At 41.0% G+C, this 15,661-nt stretch overlaps 1 protein-coding gene across 2 annotated transcripts; it reads right to left on the reverse strand.

The window, feature by feature from the left end:
* Positions 1-728: 728 nt before the first annotated feature.
* On the reverse strand, positions 729-15,659 carry dtl (denticleless E3 ubiquitin protein ligase homolog (Drosophila)). 2 transcript variants are annotated; one of them, XM_015348860.2, is made up of 15 exons: positions 15,556-15,659; positions 14,225-14,350; positions 12,655-12,747; positions 12,127-12,188; positions 11,564-11,684; positions 10,575-10,640; positions 10,222-10,337; positions 9,122-9,195; positions 8,843-8,946; positions 8,128-8,232; positions 6,587-6,699; positions 5,469-5,558; positions 4,587-4,725; positions 2,746-3,422; positions 729-2,378 (listed from the first exon to the last, which is right to left on the reverse strand). In XM_015348860.2, the coding sequence occupies exons 2-15, from the start codon at positions 14,265-14,267 to the stop codon at positions 2,313-2,315; spliced, it is 1,869 nt and encodes a 622-aa protein (XP_015204346.1). In that variant the 5' UTR covers positions 14,268-14,350; positions 15,556-15,659; the 3' UTR covers positions 729-2,312. The 2 variants fall into 2 exon arrangements, with proteins under 2 accessions (XP_015204346.1, XP_015204342.1); XM_015348856.2 differs by lacking the exon at positions 15,556-15,659 and adding an exon at positions 15,184-15,348.
* Positions 15,660-15,661: the final 2 nt, after the last annotated feature.

Here is a 15,661-nt window from a genome sequence, read left to right on the forward strand (position 1 = left end):
AGAGGATATCCAAGATCAGGATCAAGATTATAGTGAATATCAGTGGTCTAGGCTTTTCAAATAAGCAAAACTCTAGGGGATAAGAGAAGGAGACAATTAATGCAATGTGGTTCTAATACAGGTTTAGAATTTCAGCAAAGCAGATTACAAAGCAGTGGTGAATTCAAGAGAAGTAGAAATGGGACAGATCAGTAGAAAATGGATGGCAACATAGTAAAAATATTTTGCATGAAACACAGAAAAGTTTCATCCAAAGAATAAGGAAATTGCAAGTATAGCCCAATTCGTTTAATAAGAAAAAATAAGGGAAAGAAAGCATGTAAAGGAACACTCTGCTCTGACAGGCTAAAGAAATTAATATCTGTGGTCTTTGAACACTGAACACTACAGGAAAGGAGACCTTATTCAAGTCCCAACAATTCTCAAAGAGTTTGACAAAGTCAACCCTGTGGACTTTTTCAGAATGCACTTGTCTCCTCGATTTCTGTACTTCTGCTTCACTGTGGAAACTACAGGGAGGAGCCCTCAGAGGCCAAGCAGATAACCTAAATTAAAAAAAATCACAAGGAAGATGATATATTGGATAAAAGTAAATGTAAAAGTAAATATTTCTAGAGGGTTAAGATTTGAATATCTGAATACTGCATCTTAACCAAATTTGAGAAGTAAGACGTGAAACAAACCATAAAACCAAAAGAACACTAATGAAACCACAACTAAATCAAGAAAGCAGTCCAAGTCAAAGTATATTCACACAAATTGAGCTTATACAAAAGGGATCTTCACAAAGGTACACTGCAATCCAATGCAAAATTAACTTTTACACAATTTAAAATAGGAACAATACAAATTACATCTCCAAGTTCCCCAGATACCAGAATAATTTTTTTTAAATTCAGTGAAGGGTCACTAAAAACAATAAATGGAAAAAAAAATGAAGTCTTCAGGTAATTTAATATCAAAGAAATGGGCAGATGAGGGTTTTGAAAAGAAAAAAGAATTAAGTTACTGAGCAGCAATGTTTTTCAATAACCTCACCTGTTTATGCTGCTGTAAACCTGCCTTCTGGCATGTTGTGTATGGAGCATGACATTTCCATCAAATTCTATTTCAAAATCATTATATTAGTGTGACTACTGAAGCAGATGCTCCAGCCAGAAATGTCAGTTTGTCCTGGCACAACAAGGGGCAGGTTATAGTTCTCAACTCAAAAAATGACTCACGACCAATTAGAAAATGGCAGCTACTATTCAATCCATTGAGCTCTAGTGCTCTCTAGAGGACAAAAAGCTCACTTTAACATCAGGCACAACAGCGTCTGGCTAGCCAGGTGTATTATTGAGATTTACCAAGTGAGCAGAACGCAAAAGAAAGCTACAACTTTCTTGACGCCTCACCTTGAAATTCACTCTAAACAAAATAAACACAGGAGAAGTTCTCTAAATTAAGGACTTAAATATTTCCAAAACAATTCATCCTCCTGTGCCAAGATAAATAGGTAGTCAATAATAAATTCTCTTATTTCTCCCCAAAATGGCTTAAATGTAGAAAGAGAATTATCTCAACAAAATTCTAAAGTTATGTATAACGAACAGAAATAACCTTTTCCCCCGGTGCTTTTTTTTCCCCACCCTGAAAGGTCCAACATTTGTTTCTCTTAAGGACAATAGCTATAGCTGTCTTTGGCCAAAGTCATTTCTAGCTAAAGAACTCTGTGAGAAAGAAGATTAACAAAGTAAAATCTATTTGACACAATTTAAAAAATGGTTTAAAATACAGAACAAACAAACAGGGTTAAAAACATACAGCAGCCTGAAATACCTGCATGGGAAAGCAGAAATCACTGTTTGGGATACTGATGTTTAGAACAGGCCGTCTCAGCAAGAAGTTTTAAAACATATTTTGTTAAAAAAAACGTAGAATTTAGCATGTGCAAGTTTGCGTTATCCATGGATACAAAAATATGGACAGAAAAAAACAAAACGCTTAGAAACTAATTCCACAAGAAGTGAAACAGCCTGTGAACATCCATGCAGTGTTAGGAAGCTACATGGTGATGAAACCTTGAAGGCAGGCCGTAAAGCTGACAACTGTGTTACTTCCACAGGAGCGTCTTGAACTTTGCTCGCTGGAGTGCCTGGAGCCGAGAGCTCAACATGAGCACCTATGATCAGCACCAGGTAAAAAACAGCCTTTTCAGGCTCGAGTCCAGCCACACTGAGCAGCTATGAAATAAATACTACTTTTCAGAGTCCGTGTTAGAACTGCATTGACCAGCTGGCCTCCCACGATGTTACCCAGCCCTTGCTGGCTTATTCCGGTGTTCTCTTCTGGAAATAGAAAGAGATCTTCTTCATGGAACAAGGTGTGGAGAAGGTCTGAAAGGAAGAGTAGTAGAAGAGGGTTAATCTAACAGTCTGTTTCAGGGAATGTTTTACATAGATTCCCACAGCCTTTTTTTCCCTTCTTCCTAAAATATGTTTTTCCCTTTATTGTCAACACCAGCTTACAAAATTCCAAAACTCTGTAATCTTTATATTGTTTCCCCTAGGTTTTTTGGGTGTATAAGATAAAACCAAAAACAGCCAAATAAAAGCACCAAAATCAGCACTACAATCGTTCAATGCACACAGACTGGAATAAGAAAACCCAGGAACAGTATTTGGTAGCCTGACACTTAATGGAAGACTGGAAATCCGACCCCCCCGATCTGCTTACAGCCTTGAAAATAGAGTATCTGCCTACCAGCAAGGCTCCTGTTCGGCTCTCTTGCCTCTTGGTGGCACTAGGGCTTCTGGAGGGAGAGGGGCTACGCAGCCCTCCGTTCAGCCTCTGCCCAATGGCGGACAGCCAGTCGGCAGGTCTGGGAGAGCTGTTTTCCTTGTCTGGGTGCTTGGATTTGAAGGAGCAGTGTTCCCCAGGTTGGCGAGCGTCCAGCTCCTGAGTGCCGGCCTTGTCCGTGTCCTGGGCTGGAAAGCAGACTACGCCCAGCCCCCGACTTCTCTTGGCTGCTGGGTAAAGCTCGGTAACGCAGCCACAGTCCCCGGCGCAGCCCTGAACCCCCTCTGCGCTAGTCTCCAGCCGGCGCTTCACCCTCCTCTCGGAGGTGGGAGCGGAGCTCTGTCCGCAGGGGCTGAGCACCTTCCTTGGGGAGGGGGAGCCCTGGGCCACTGGCCTGGGCGAGTCAGGGGTTCTGGTCATCCACTGCCTGATGGAGGTGCAAGAAGCAGCTGCCTGCCGAGGGGTGCCAGGGTGGTGGCTTTTACTCCCTGGGGTTTGGAGGGACAAGGCTGGGGTGCTGGAGGGCAAGGGGAGGTCCCCCCCACTAGGGGCACAGGCTGCAGCCTGAGGGGACGCCAAGGGTCCCAGACTGTCCAACCTGGAGGTCTTCGTGGGGGTGCTCTCTGCTGGGGATACCGGACCTGAGGAGATAAAACATGCAAAGAACTTAAGACATGCTATTTGCTAACTGAAAAGTTGCTTTGAAGAAAAAGACAAAACTAAAGCAGTACAGTTACAGAAGATAACATGCAAAACGGTTAAACAGGATTAATGATTAATGTTGCTTGGCAAACTACTTTAGCGTTTGAGAAGATAAAACATGGAACGCTTCATAATCCACTGGCTATGTGCCACATTTACGGGGTCTGTAAAACTTAAAAGGAGCTGCAAAAGTCCTGTTTTAGCCATTAAGATTGTCAGGGAGAGCCCTGGTCAAGGTACATTGTCCCCATTATCCTACTGATAAGCCCAAAGAGGACTGAAAACTTCCAAAGACAAGTGCTCTTTGCCAAAAGGTCCAGACTGCCTGAGAAAGTGTAAATACACTTCCTCCAGCACATCTAAGACAGGGGGAGGAGCAATTTGTGCTTTTGTTTTGTCAGTAGCTATATAACTGAAACTCACAACTGTCAACCCACTGAAGCTCAGCAGGTTTGAGCCTGGTCAGTACCTGGACGGGAGACTCCTGGGAAAGCTTAGGTTGCTGCTGGAAAAGGTGTTAGTGGGGTCAGCAGGGGGCCGTCGACCTGCAGTCTGTGTGGGTCCTAATGCCCCCAATATAGTGAGGGGGAGACTACACTGTAAAAAGGTACCGTAAAACTAAGGTTCTGACAAAATCTCAGGACATTTCTCTAAAAGAGTAGGGATGTTACCCTGGTGTTTTGGTCAAATTTCCCTTTACTAGTCATGGCCTCCTAATAATCCCCATCTATGAACTGGTGTCATCACTCTGTTCTCCTCCCCATTGATAACTGATGTGTGGTGAGCGGACTGGCACACTCTGGCTGCCGTTGCATCAGCCAGGAGGGGCTACATATTGGTGGTGGTGGAGGGGAGTCCCCATTACCTGTAAAGCACTTTGAGTGAAGTGCCCAGAAAAGTGCTAGAAGTGTAAGGAATAATCTACTCCTAGAGGCATGCCTGCGACATTACAACAGCTTTCAGAAATTGCTGTTTCTTTGCAGACCTCTTGGCAAGAGGAAGAGGCCTCAATAGTCCCGTTTGGTTTGGCAAAGAGTTACCGGGGTTATTAAATTGCAGTCGCACAGGAAGAGGTGTGCAACAGTACTAGCAGGCTTCTTTACCCGAGCTCTTTGTCGCAGAGGGAGGTTTTGGACAGGCCCAGCCGACCAGGTTTCCTGTGCCGATCGAGAACCTGTCCCCTTCGGACCCCCTGTTCAGGCGCCAGATGCGCACCGTGTTGTCATCCGAACAAGAGGCGATCTGTCAAGAGGATTCAAGAGATTACACAGAGCCGTCCAGGCTTCCTCAGGGAGTTTTTCCACTAGCTTGGTCGAACCCTAGCTTTTTTTATTGCCTGCAGAAGAATGAATCTTGTAAATCATAAAAAGTTGGGCTCTTCCAAGTTTTAACTGGCACGCACCTTTAACTTCAACAGGACAGAGTGCAATAAATAGACTGTACTGGAGAATCACAGCCTTCACCTGTAACATACCCCATACTTTCAGATTTTTTTCCAAATTAACATGTTAAAAATCAGGTCAGTTTTTAATAGGACAAAAACAAAAGAAAGAAGTGATAGAATATTGTGCTATAATGTAGTGAATTTAAACTGTTTCAAACACCTCTTTGCTAAGGAAAGCATTTTAGGAATAAGATTAAATAAGACCTCTTGGCGTGTTAAACACCAGGTCTGCTGTAAACTGACCTGTTTTCCCACAGAAAAAGAAGCCTAAAAGAGCCTAAAATTGTCTCTTAAAACCATATGTAATTACCCATTTATTACAATCCTTACAATTACAAAATATCTTATCTCCTGTGTTCATAAATCCACAGGCATTCCTTCTGAAGGCGGGGACCCTCTCCATCCGCTACTGTAGTGCAATAGCCCCAACCACAGCACATTAATGGTAAAGTGAGAAATTATTGGTTAAGGAGAGAATATAAGTAGGCGAGAACGTGCAAGACCAGTTTGAGCTTTGATAAAAGTAATAAATTAAACCCACCTTTGTGAAATCTGTAGGGCACCATGCAACTGATGTGACCTCTTGGGAGTGTCCCTGAAGCATCATGGGAGGGGAAGTAGGGTCAGAAATCTACGCAGGAACCAAAAAAAGGTCACAACATACTCCTCAACAGTATGCAGAGGTAGTTACTGCAGTGCCATGGCAACTAACAGTCTCCTGTTTCTACCTCCCTATCTCAAATAATACTCTGCCTGCTTCGTCACAGGCAATCAAAACAAACGGGTGAAATGGTCAACATCAAGCATCTGGTAGCTCTGGGAACACAGAGCAAACAGCAAGCCAAGGTTACAAGTCCAGAAATTTAATTTACATGTGCTGCTTTTTGCTTCTGCAATACATCTTTAGCTCATGCCCCCTTTACTAAAGTAAGCTTTTTTACATTCCTGAAAATGTCCCTGCACGTCTACTAATTTGATTAAATCAGTAAGTGGGAATAAGTAGAATTTGAAAAATAAGCGGTTACATTCTTTAGAAATGGATACACACACCACTAGTTTAAAAATCTCCCTTTTGAAAAGCAGAGAAATTGCTGGTCTCAAAACACCTGTTTCAGTGGTATTGTTCTACCACATTTGTATAAAACCGGTTATCAAACTTTCTGCATTTTTTCCTAAACTCTAAAATCCTCATCTGTTCCAGAAGTCTGGTTTTCTGCTCGGTATATAAATAAAACGTGTCAATATTTCTTACAGCCTCACTTCATCACCTTGCATTTTTATTGACCTGGAGTACCATGTTTGCCACATCTGTTTATAAAATGAAAACTTGTTACAGAGAAGCATGAAAGAAACTTTCCAGGCAGTCCACGCACTGCGTGCTCACAGCTTTGTAAAAGCAAACTAAGATTGTGGCACATCAGCAGCTGGTCACAGTAACTCAAGCTGTGAAATGATACTGCACACATCCAACTAGGAAGCAGATTTAATTGTACCTGTATAGGTTAAAAACGTTGACCCTTGAGAGGAGGACAGAAAGGAAAAAAAAGGGGTGGGAAGGTGTTGCTATCAGGAGATGAAAAGCCAGCTGTTGCACTTCCCTCATCGTGACATAATTATCAGGAACATTCCCTACATAGAGCTACCACAGCTGCTTCTTACCTTCCAGATATAAGCATTGTGATCACTGGATCCACTGGCCAGGAACTGGTCATCTGGACTCACACTGGACTTGATGTAAAATGAAGCGTTTAGGTGGCCATTAAAAACTGCCACTAGAGGGAGACAAAAACACAAACCATCAGACACACTTCAACCAAAATATGGGCAGATCCGATTCCTCATTGGGCCATGCGAGTCCGAACCAAGCAGAATGAAACCAATTGATTAAATTCAGGATGAAAAGAGTAAGGAGGGAAAATATATGCGGTGAAATTGTGGGAAAAAAAATCTGTTTATCTTTTTAAAAAACACAATGACAACATTGGATAAGTATCAAAGTAACTCAATACGGACACATTTATAGTAGCTCAAGACTGAGGTTGAAGATTTTAGTTTTTTAATATTAAGTATTCACTGTTTTGTAGTCATACCTATACCCCCTGAATGCTGTAAATTAACCTCTAACAAAAGCTACAAAGAGTGGTTTGTGAATTGTTACACTTTTAAAAAAAATGTGCATTGATGTCTTACAAGAATCTATTATGGAAATTAAAGTACAGAGTTCCTTTTGAGTAAGGACCATTAACTCTTCCATGTGCTTTCTCCTCCTGTATTACTCCACCCAGCCCTGGCAATGTGATCTCAGGAGATGGCTTTTCTTGAATGTATTTCAATGTCAGCTGAAGATTTTTGAAGCCAGGCCTCTATTCCTTTAAGTAAGCAAAGATCACTTTGCCTTTCTAAACCATTTTAATGAGATACTTTTTTATTGATATTGTAAAGCACATGGTGTGATGAATGCAGCAATATTTATGAACCACTTGAATGTGGTGCTTTCCCCTCTCCCATCATGATCTATGATTAGCTCATTTGAGTCTCCAAGGAAACTGACCAACGACAACAGGGTGATGAAAACAGTGCAAATAGAAGAGCAAATTCATTTCCATAAGGGAAATGGATTACAGCCAAGATCCCTTAACAATTAAACTTAATTACTAAATGAAGTACTCCTTTCGTTCTGTCTCTCAGCTGTGTTAGCTGGAGAAGTGTAACAAACTGATTATTTGTTTAATTCATGTAAAAGCCTATGAGGGCATAGGTAGAACATAAAAGGTACTGAATTATTTTGTTCTTCAATCTTTGTGGGGTTCCCCAAAAAAAAAAGACTGAAACAGCCTTTGTGAAAGCATAAAAAAAATAAAAAGCCAAAATGTAGATTGCACCCCTCGAGCCAGGAAAGTTAAAAGGATTTGCTGATGGAAATCATCAGCTATGAGAAGTAACACCTTTTGTTCTGGTTCTTCGCTCTTATTTTGTTACAAACAAACCTCGTGCTTTGAATAGAAAATTCTTTTTTGGAGTGCAGTCAAAAATTGTTTAAGATTGCACTTGGCAGGTCAGTCTGTTTAAATGGATGGCTCTTTTCAACCAAGACACTGACTGTGGAAGAGTTTGAGGTCAAGCGGTTCTCTCAGGAAGATGCTTGAGGTGCTACAACTCAGCTTCTAGGGCTATGAATGTAAGCCGCTCGTGGCTCCTACCTGGGGCGACTTTCGATCCCATCATGTTAAACATGTAAATGTTCTCATCTGTGCAGTTTGCAAACAAGCTTGAGCCAGTAGAATCCAAGGTCAGTCCAGAGTAGCCTGTCCAAAGGACAATTTAAAGGCAGAAAACATTAAGATGCAGCATATGTATGTTTTTTCCTAAACAATACAATTTTTACCTATTTTATAATAAATTACAAAAATATCCCTTAACGTATATAGCTCTTTCCTGGGCACTCCACAAAGTACTTTACAGGTAATGGGGACTCCCCTCCACCACCACCAGTGTGCAGTCATGGACGATGGATGATGAATGATGCAATGACAGCCATAGTGCGCCAGTACGGTCACCACACACCAGCTATCAGTGGGGAGGAGAACAGAGTAATGAAGCCAGTTCATAGATGGGGATTATTAGGAGGCCATGATCAGTAATGGCTAATGGGAAATTTGTCCAGGACACTGTGGAAACACCCCTACTCTTTTCGAGAAACACCCTGGGACTTTTAATGCCTATGGAAAACCATGGAGACCATAGAGAGCACAGACATCTTAGGGGGAGTCTTTTAGGATCTGAGCAACCTAATTTAAGTGTTTAAGGCAGTATCTTAACTGCCACACTGCTCTTGTTGCAGGTCTATATTCACTGCTTCTCCTGCCCACATGAAGGATGTAAAGGTTTCAAGAGGTAAAACAGAGCGGTTCTCACCTAGTTTGCGAGTGCTGGTGCCAGGGTATGGGTACACCTGCAGAGGAACCGGGTCCTGGAGGTGAGACGTGTAGTTTTTCCTCAAGTCCCACATCTTGATCACGCTGGTGTAAGAAAAGACACAGAGCACATTCACTGCCGGTACCGTCTTCATTAGGAACTTTTGTATTTTCTAAAGCTTGAAAGTCTGTCAAACTTGGATCCTGCGACACATGAGGTACCCTGAGCAGGAGCCTACCTCGTACTCAGGACCCAGGCAGAAATTCCCTGAACCCTTACCCATCCACGGCTCCCGAGGAAATGAGGGTGTTCTCGTCACGGAAAAGCACCACTGTGACGCTCTGCTGGAAATCCTGGGAAAAAAGCAATTTTCACAGTCAGTTTTGATCCATGACAGCATGCTAGTTCCATGCTGCTAACTAAGGAGGCACATTTTCAATTCATTCACAGCTTTCTCCAATCACCCATGAAATTAAGTAGGTCATTTTCAATTGCACAGAGCGGGGGTTTCCAATCCTGGTCGTGGAGACCCTCAACCTGCTGTTCTGTATCTCAGCCAAGCTCTGAGATACACAACTAAACCCTTAACTGACTTGATAACAGGACTCACTGGAACAGTTTAACACAAATGTCTGAGTGCTAATATTTCAATCAGGTAACTAGTTAGCTCAATTAAATCTCTGCTTAAGTAATTAAGCCAGGCTGGAAGAAAACCAGCAGCTGTGTGGTGTCTCAGGACTGGGACAGATAACCCCTGATATAGATAAGTACCCTAGAAAGACTTTCACCTTGTACTTCGATAAAAATAGAACTATCATTTTCTTATTTGTGGAAAGTAGGTTTAGCAAGATATTTTGTATCATCATGGGTTCTATTCACTGTTCCTTTATTTAATGAAGATCAAACCACCATTATACTGTTGTTATCTTGTAAAGCAGAAATCCTGGTTTCCAGTTCTAAAACTAACTTAGCACCATTACCAATGCTCCGCCATCCCACCCTTTTCTGTTGAAAAAATATTAAAAATATACTTCCAATGAAATATCTTCCAAAAACACTCGGGTTTTCAGAAAAACTGTGGAAAATCTTAAGGCTACGTCTAGGCTTTCGACTTTGTTTAATCAAAACATATTTTAAAAGGTATTTTTTAAAGTCAGCTATGATAGCGCAGATTCCTTGAGTTAGAGAACTGCAAGCAATTCACTGACATTTGTCAGAACCGTGCGGTGCGATGTTGCACCACAAGACCAGTGAAAACCAGCACCGCGTTCACCTTTAAAGGTTTTTCACCTCAATTTGTTTGCTGTACCCAGACATGAGTAGAACAATGAAGACTTCTCCTGGCTGATCTGTTTGGCAATGACCATAGACACACTCACCACTACAGGTGCAATGCCTCTGCCAACCTGTCGTTTCTTCTTGGGTTTGGAGGGGGTGTGTTTTTCAGGCTTATTGTGTGCCCCACAGATCTGCTTCACTTGCCTGTAACATCCATCTAGAAAATATTTTACACATTAGGAGCTTTGCACACCATTTTGCAAACGCAAGACAGTCTCATTATTTTTTAGCTGAAATTGGCGAATTGTCCTAGGCCACGACCACAAAACTACATTCTCCTTGTAATTAAACTGAAAGATATCAGGAATGGTGCAGTGAAGAAAACAGGGATACAACACAATTTTAAAATTAAATACACAACAACATTCTGATACACAAGTGACTGAGCTCCTACCTTTTTTAGTGCACCTTGTATCCCAAACCATGATGTTCCCATCTCTGCCTCCAGTACAGAAAACAGCTACAGAAAGAAAGACGACGTTACAATCTGAAATGATATAAAGCTTAATTCCACTGCCTCAAAGAAAAATTAGCTGCAGATTATGACATCTGCTGATGCAGAGGTTTAAGTTCCCTTCCAAGCTAGTAAAGTGGCCTGCCAGGACTATTTATAGAGTGCTTGTTATTTCAAAGAGCTGCCTGGCGAGGGGCAGCCAAGACAACAGGAGAGAGGAGAGCAGAGAGGAGTGTCTACTAGGTTAAGCCTCTAAGTCCACCTCAGGATATTTACTTATTTCAAGATGATGAATGTACAGCTGGAGCGTTGCAATACTATTTTCAGTAATGGACCAAACTGGTGAAAGTTTATAACTATATACAGTCAACACAATGGTTTCCTGAATATCCGCATAGTAGAAGAAATAAGCTAAATAAATGAAACGGACTAGTGGGTTGGATTTCTGCTCTGATTATGCATTAGCCAAGGAAATGAATGAGACTAACATGCTGGGTGTTGTGTTGTTGTGCTAAAGAATTTAAGCATTGCACCTTTTCATTCATTCTGCATGAGACACAGAGCTTTGATTCTCATTACTATTCACTAAGGTGATGAGGAACTGAACTTTTCATGGTCAATGCTGGCTGCAATTCTGAATTAGAGTTATCAGTGCTGAGACTCTAGCGTAAATTCTGCCCAGATATAAGAAATATCTGCTGTCAAAAATATTCCCCAAAGATCACAAAGGTACTTTTGCTACCAGACTGAGGTCCTTCCAACTTGTTACCAACCCATTAGAACTTCAGGTGAGAAGCTCCACCTTTGCAACGTCTTTTTCTGTTGTGTCAATTTTTTCATATCTTAACCAGGTTCCAGACGTAACACTGGAGCAAGACATGTTTTTTTTGGGGGGTAGAAAAGTCATTGCTCAGTTCTGTGAGCCTCACCCTTTTCCTGCCTTGCAAAAGCTACCGATTTCAGGCTGCACTGGTGCCCTTTGAAGGTGCCCAGGAGGTCTTCTGTCTTCACATCCCACAGCTTTGCTGTCTGGTCCCCAGATGCTGTAACCTGTGGGGTAACAAGGGAATCCATTACTGGAGAACAGCAGGTGTATGAATCCTGAGTCACTGGACAGACATGTCCATCTCTAGAGGGTGATAAACCAGTAAAGGAGATATGATACTCCTTACAGAGAAAACATTTGCAGAAACTCCCATTACATTGTAGAGTTTTCTAAAACTCCAGACTGGAAAAAGGATCAATATTTATTAATAGCAAAATCCTGTACAGAGTTTTGAGATTACACTTGAATTCCAAGTAATTTAGTTTTCCTATAGGATAACAGACAGAGACAACAGAGGATCTACAACCACAAGACAGAATGTCTGAGCTCTGCTTGAACTGGTTAAAATATACCTAAATATCTAAAAAGATACTAGGTGTTTGCTTTAGTTAATTTAGAATTTTTGAGACACGGTTTCTTCACATGTAAGAAATCAATGGCACTCACAAGTCGCGGCTCTCCAGGAACCCAGGCAATATCAAAGACGGCATTCGTGTGAGCCAGCCAATCTAAAGAGAGGGGGGACAAAGAGCTAAGGTTCAAGTACATACTTTTCAGAAGACACCCACGTGTTCATTCCTGTGAAGGAATTGGTAAAAGTTTTTTACTTCCTTTACAAAATGAAATTATCATTCATCACTGCACAGATACAGATGTCTTTACTAAACACCTCCTGGTCTGGTGTTTTTCTTTTGTGTGGAAAAGTGACGAGTGCTCACATCTTAGGGGACACTATTCACATCAGGATCTTTTCAGGAAGTGAAGTGTGGCAATAAGGTATTGCAAGGTATTGGAACAGGGAGGACAATGGCTCCAACAGTCGTAGTTCATTCCACTTTAGGTCTGTTAGACGGAAACTTTATAAGCAAAGGCTTGTGCTGTATGACGATGTTATGACTGGGGGGAGGGGGGGGGAATCAAGCAAAGAAGCAGAGTTGATTCAGATAAATGGAGACCCTTTCAATCACTCTTTACCTTTCAAAAGTGGACGCCTGCGTGACTCTGTGTCGTACAGCCTGACGACACCTTCTTCGTTTGCCACAGCCAGGATCTGCTGCAGGCCTGGAGCTAGTGAACAGAGACCCACGTTACAGCGACAATTATCCTGAGAAAAGTTTTCTGTGTATAACACCAGAGGAACTAACTACGAGTAACAGAATCCATTTTCACGTCTTAAATCTGACACTAAGCAATTTTGTAAAAATTACTGCTAACTCACAATTTTCAGAAAAGAAATCTCACAAGCAGATGAACTCCAGTCAACACCAAATTAATTTTACAGAACAGTGTGCTGTTTGTCAACAGCCATTAACTTGCCGTGTCTTTCTAGACATAAAAGTCCTTTAATAAGACATGTAAACTGTTCAGCTGTATAAAAGATGATGTTCGTCTTAACTCATCCTTATTTAGTTGTAATTTGCTCTTTAAACGCCTCTGATAAAGACTAAACAAAGCTAAACACCTATACCTGACATCTATATAACAAGCTTTAACATAGTTGTGTTAAAAAGTAATTTCGGAATTTACAATACATAAAAAGTACATTTCACAATAAGGTCAAATCACAAAGCCAAAAAACGAAGGAGATAAAGAATATAAAACAGTGACAATGTTTTTCAGAAAAATAAGGTTTTAGACTAGAATTAAAAGCACTAAAATGTTGCTGCATTACTCATAGATGGTATTCCAGAGCATAGCGACAGAATGTGGTATCACCCCGAAAGTGTAGATGAACCACAGAAACACCAAAAAAGATCCAAGTCAAAAAGAGTGGAAAGGAGGAAAAGGGTATAGATACTGACTAGATACCAGAGGGTCGCACCATGTAGACTAATGAAGGTAAGAAGGATTTGGAAATTAACAGGAACAGGAATCCAAACACTCCAAAACAGGAGTGACGTGACAAGATCATTTGTAAGTGACCTAGTCGGGATTTAGCTTCCGAATTTTGAACCTACTGTAATTTAAGAGTAGCCTAGAGATTCCTGCACAAAGAAATGCAGAAACATCCTCCCCAACCCCCTCTAAAGAGCGGACACCTTAGGAGGTAACCTAGAACATTTCTAAGAAGGAAAAACAAGCACTGTGCATAAAGCAGTTATTTTTTATTTAAATTATTTTTCCTAATAATTATCCATTTGTTTTTCTCTTGAGTTTTGTTGGGTGCAAGGTCACATTAAAGACGCAAATATGTCTGACATAATTTTTCTTTGATTTCTGGCTTTACATCACAAAAACCTGTAATTTCAGTAAGGGTGTGTAGACTTTTTATATCTGCTACATGGGTTTCAAAATGAAGCAGGATCGAAGATAATCCCCAAATCCATTCTTCCAATTTAGAACTCAAACGAGGTGCCCTCAACAGGTAAAGCTACAGAGTGGGATTTAAAGAAAAAACCCAGTCACGTTACTGGATTTAATATCAAACCAAATAAGGAAATGAGCAAAAAGTGAGGATTTAAGATGAGGGCGATTTATTTCAATCCACATCATATTTAGCTTGTAACAGGCTAAAACACAAATAGACTTTTTGGCGATCCTCTACCTGTAGAAAACGTGCATCCGAAGGGAGGAACTGGAACCCCCATATCGCCATACGAGATGTGCTCATCTTGTCTAGCACACTGGTAACAATCTAACAGGGAGGAAAGCGGATACACACGCTCCGGCCCTGTAAGGGAAAACAGTGTTGAGAGTTCATTCATTCTTGTTAAATTAAGCCCGCGCGACCGCTCCCGTCCACATCTATTCATTTAAAAAACTCCGTCAGAGTGTAAGTTTCTACGATCTACTTCGTACGCGATTTTGCTTAAATCCTTTAAAATATAGTTTAACGTTAAATAGAACAGTTAAGAGTTTCATAAATAAATTCAATGAATCCTAAAAGTTTCATTGGTCTAAACGCCGTTTTACAGTGTGGCCTCTGTTTTAGAAATACTGATCGCATTGATAAAAGCTTCCGTGTCCACATCGCGATCACCAATATCATCAATATAATGGATTTTGGTATTGCTTTCTCGAAACCGATGAGTTAAGAAGCTGATTTTAGATGGTTTCACACAGAGAAAAACCGAAAATGAATCGTATTGAAGCGTGTTTCCCACCCAACCCCCTCATCTTTACATTTTAACACCCCACCGTAGAGGAAGAAAGAGCACCATTTTGAGCAGCAAAAGCGAATCCTTTTACTTTAGGAAAAATAAAATGAATGAAAAGCACTTTAAATATATTCATCCGCGTTGATCACCTCATAATTAGAAGATAATGGCATAAATAGACACAAAAGCTAATTTCAGAACGCCCCCCAAAAGAAACAAGTTAAACAAGAAATGGTCGATCTTTTTACTTTCTCTCTTTAAATAAGTCTTGATTCAAATACTATGCAAGGTATTTAAGAGGCAAAATGTGAAGATCTAACGCATTCCTCCCCCAGTTTTGAAGATTAATTGACTAGAGAGCCAGTACTCTATATTAAATCATCACCTAGCAGCTAATTTAACTTACCATTGTGCCTCCTTCTGAGAACTCCTCTATCAACAATGGAACGAAATAGCATCTTGCAATTTGTTATTGTGTTTAAAACTCAATTGCAAATTAAATGGATTTAAATTTCACAATGCAGCACCACTAGCTGTGTATCTCTTCCTAATGAAATACACAAGTACCCTTTCCCGCGAACTCAGAAATGAAAAAAGAATACGAAACACCCGCCTAAATGACGTTTCGCTACATGATTGGTCAAGAAAGCACAGAGTGGTCAGACTCCACCCACTCTGCGTAACAAAGCGAGTACCAGTCAGAGATACCTGGATCCAGATTAACTACTCAATAAAGTACAGATCCCAACCCTCTCCCATAACCTACAGAAAATATTACCTCCTCAAACAGGTACCAAAACTTCCCGGTCATCTAGCATTTTGAATATCCACTGATGTCACGTTATTGCGCCTTTCTTGCGGCCTAGTGGCGGCAGCACGTTTAC

The sequence above is a fragment of the Lepisosteus oculatus genome, chromosome 2, assembly GCF_040954835.1.
Source record: "Lepisosteus oculatus isolate fLepOcu1 chromosome 2, fLepOcu1.hap2, whole genome shotgun sequence".
NCBI lineage: Eukaryota > Metazoa > Chordata > Actinopteri > Semionotiformes > Lepisosteidae > Lepisosteus > Lepisosteus oculatus.

Excerpts from the sequence above, each read along its gene's own strand:
- dtl (XM_015348856.2), bottom strand. The coding sequence starts at position 15,235 with ATGCTATTTCGTTCCATTGTTGATAGAGGAGTTCTCAGAAGGAGGCAC. Across the intron at positions 10,338-10,574 it reads TACAAGGTGCACTAAAAAAG|ATGGATGTTACAGGCAAGTG; the intron begins GTAGGAGCTCAG and ends AATATTTTCTAG. Across the intron at positions 8,233-8,842 it reads CACCAGCACTCGCAAACTAG|GCTACTCTGGACTGACCTTG; the intron begins GTGAGAACCGCT and ends TCCTTTGGACAG.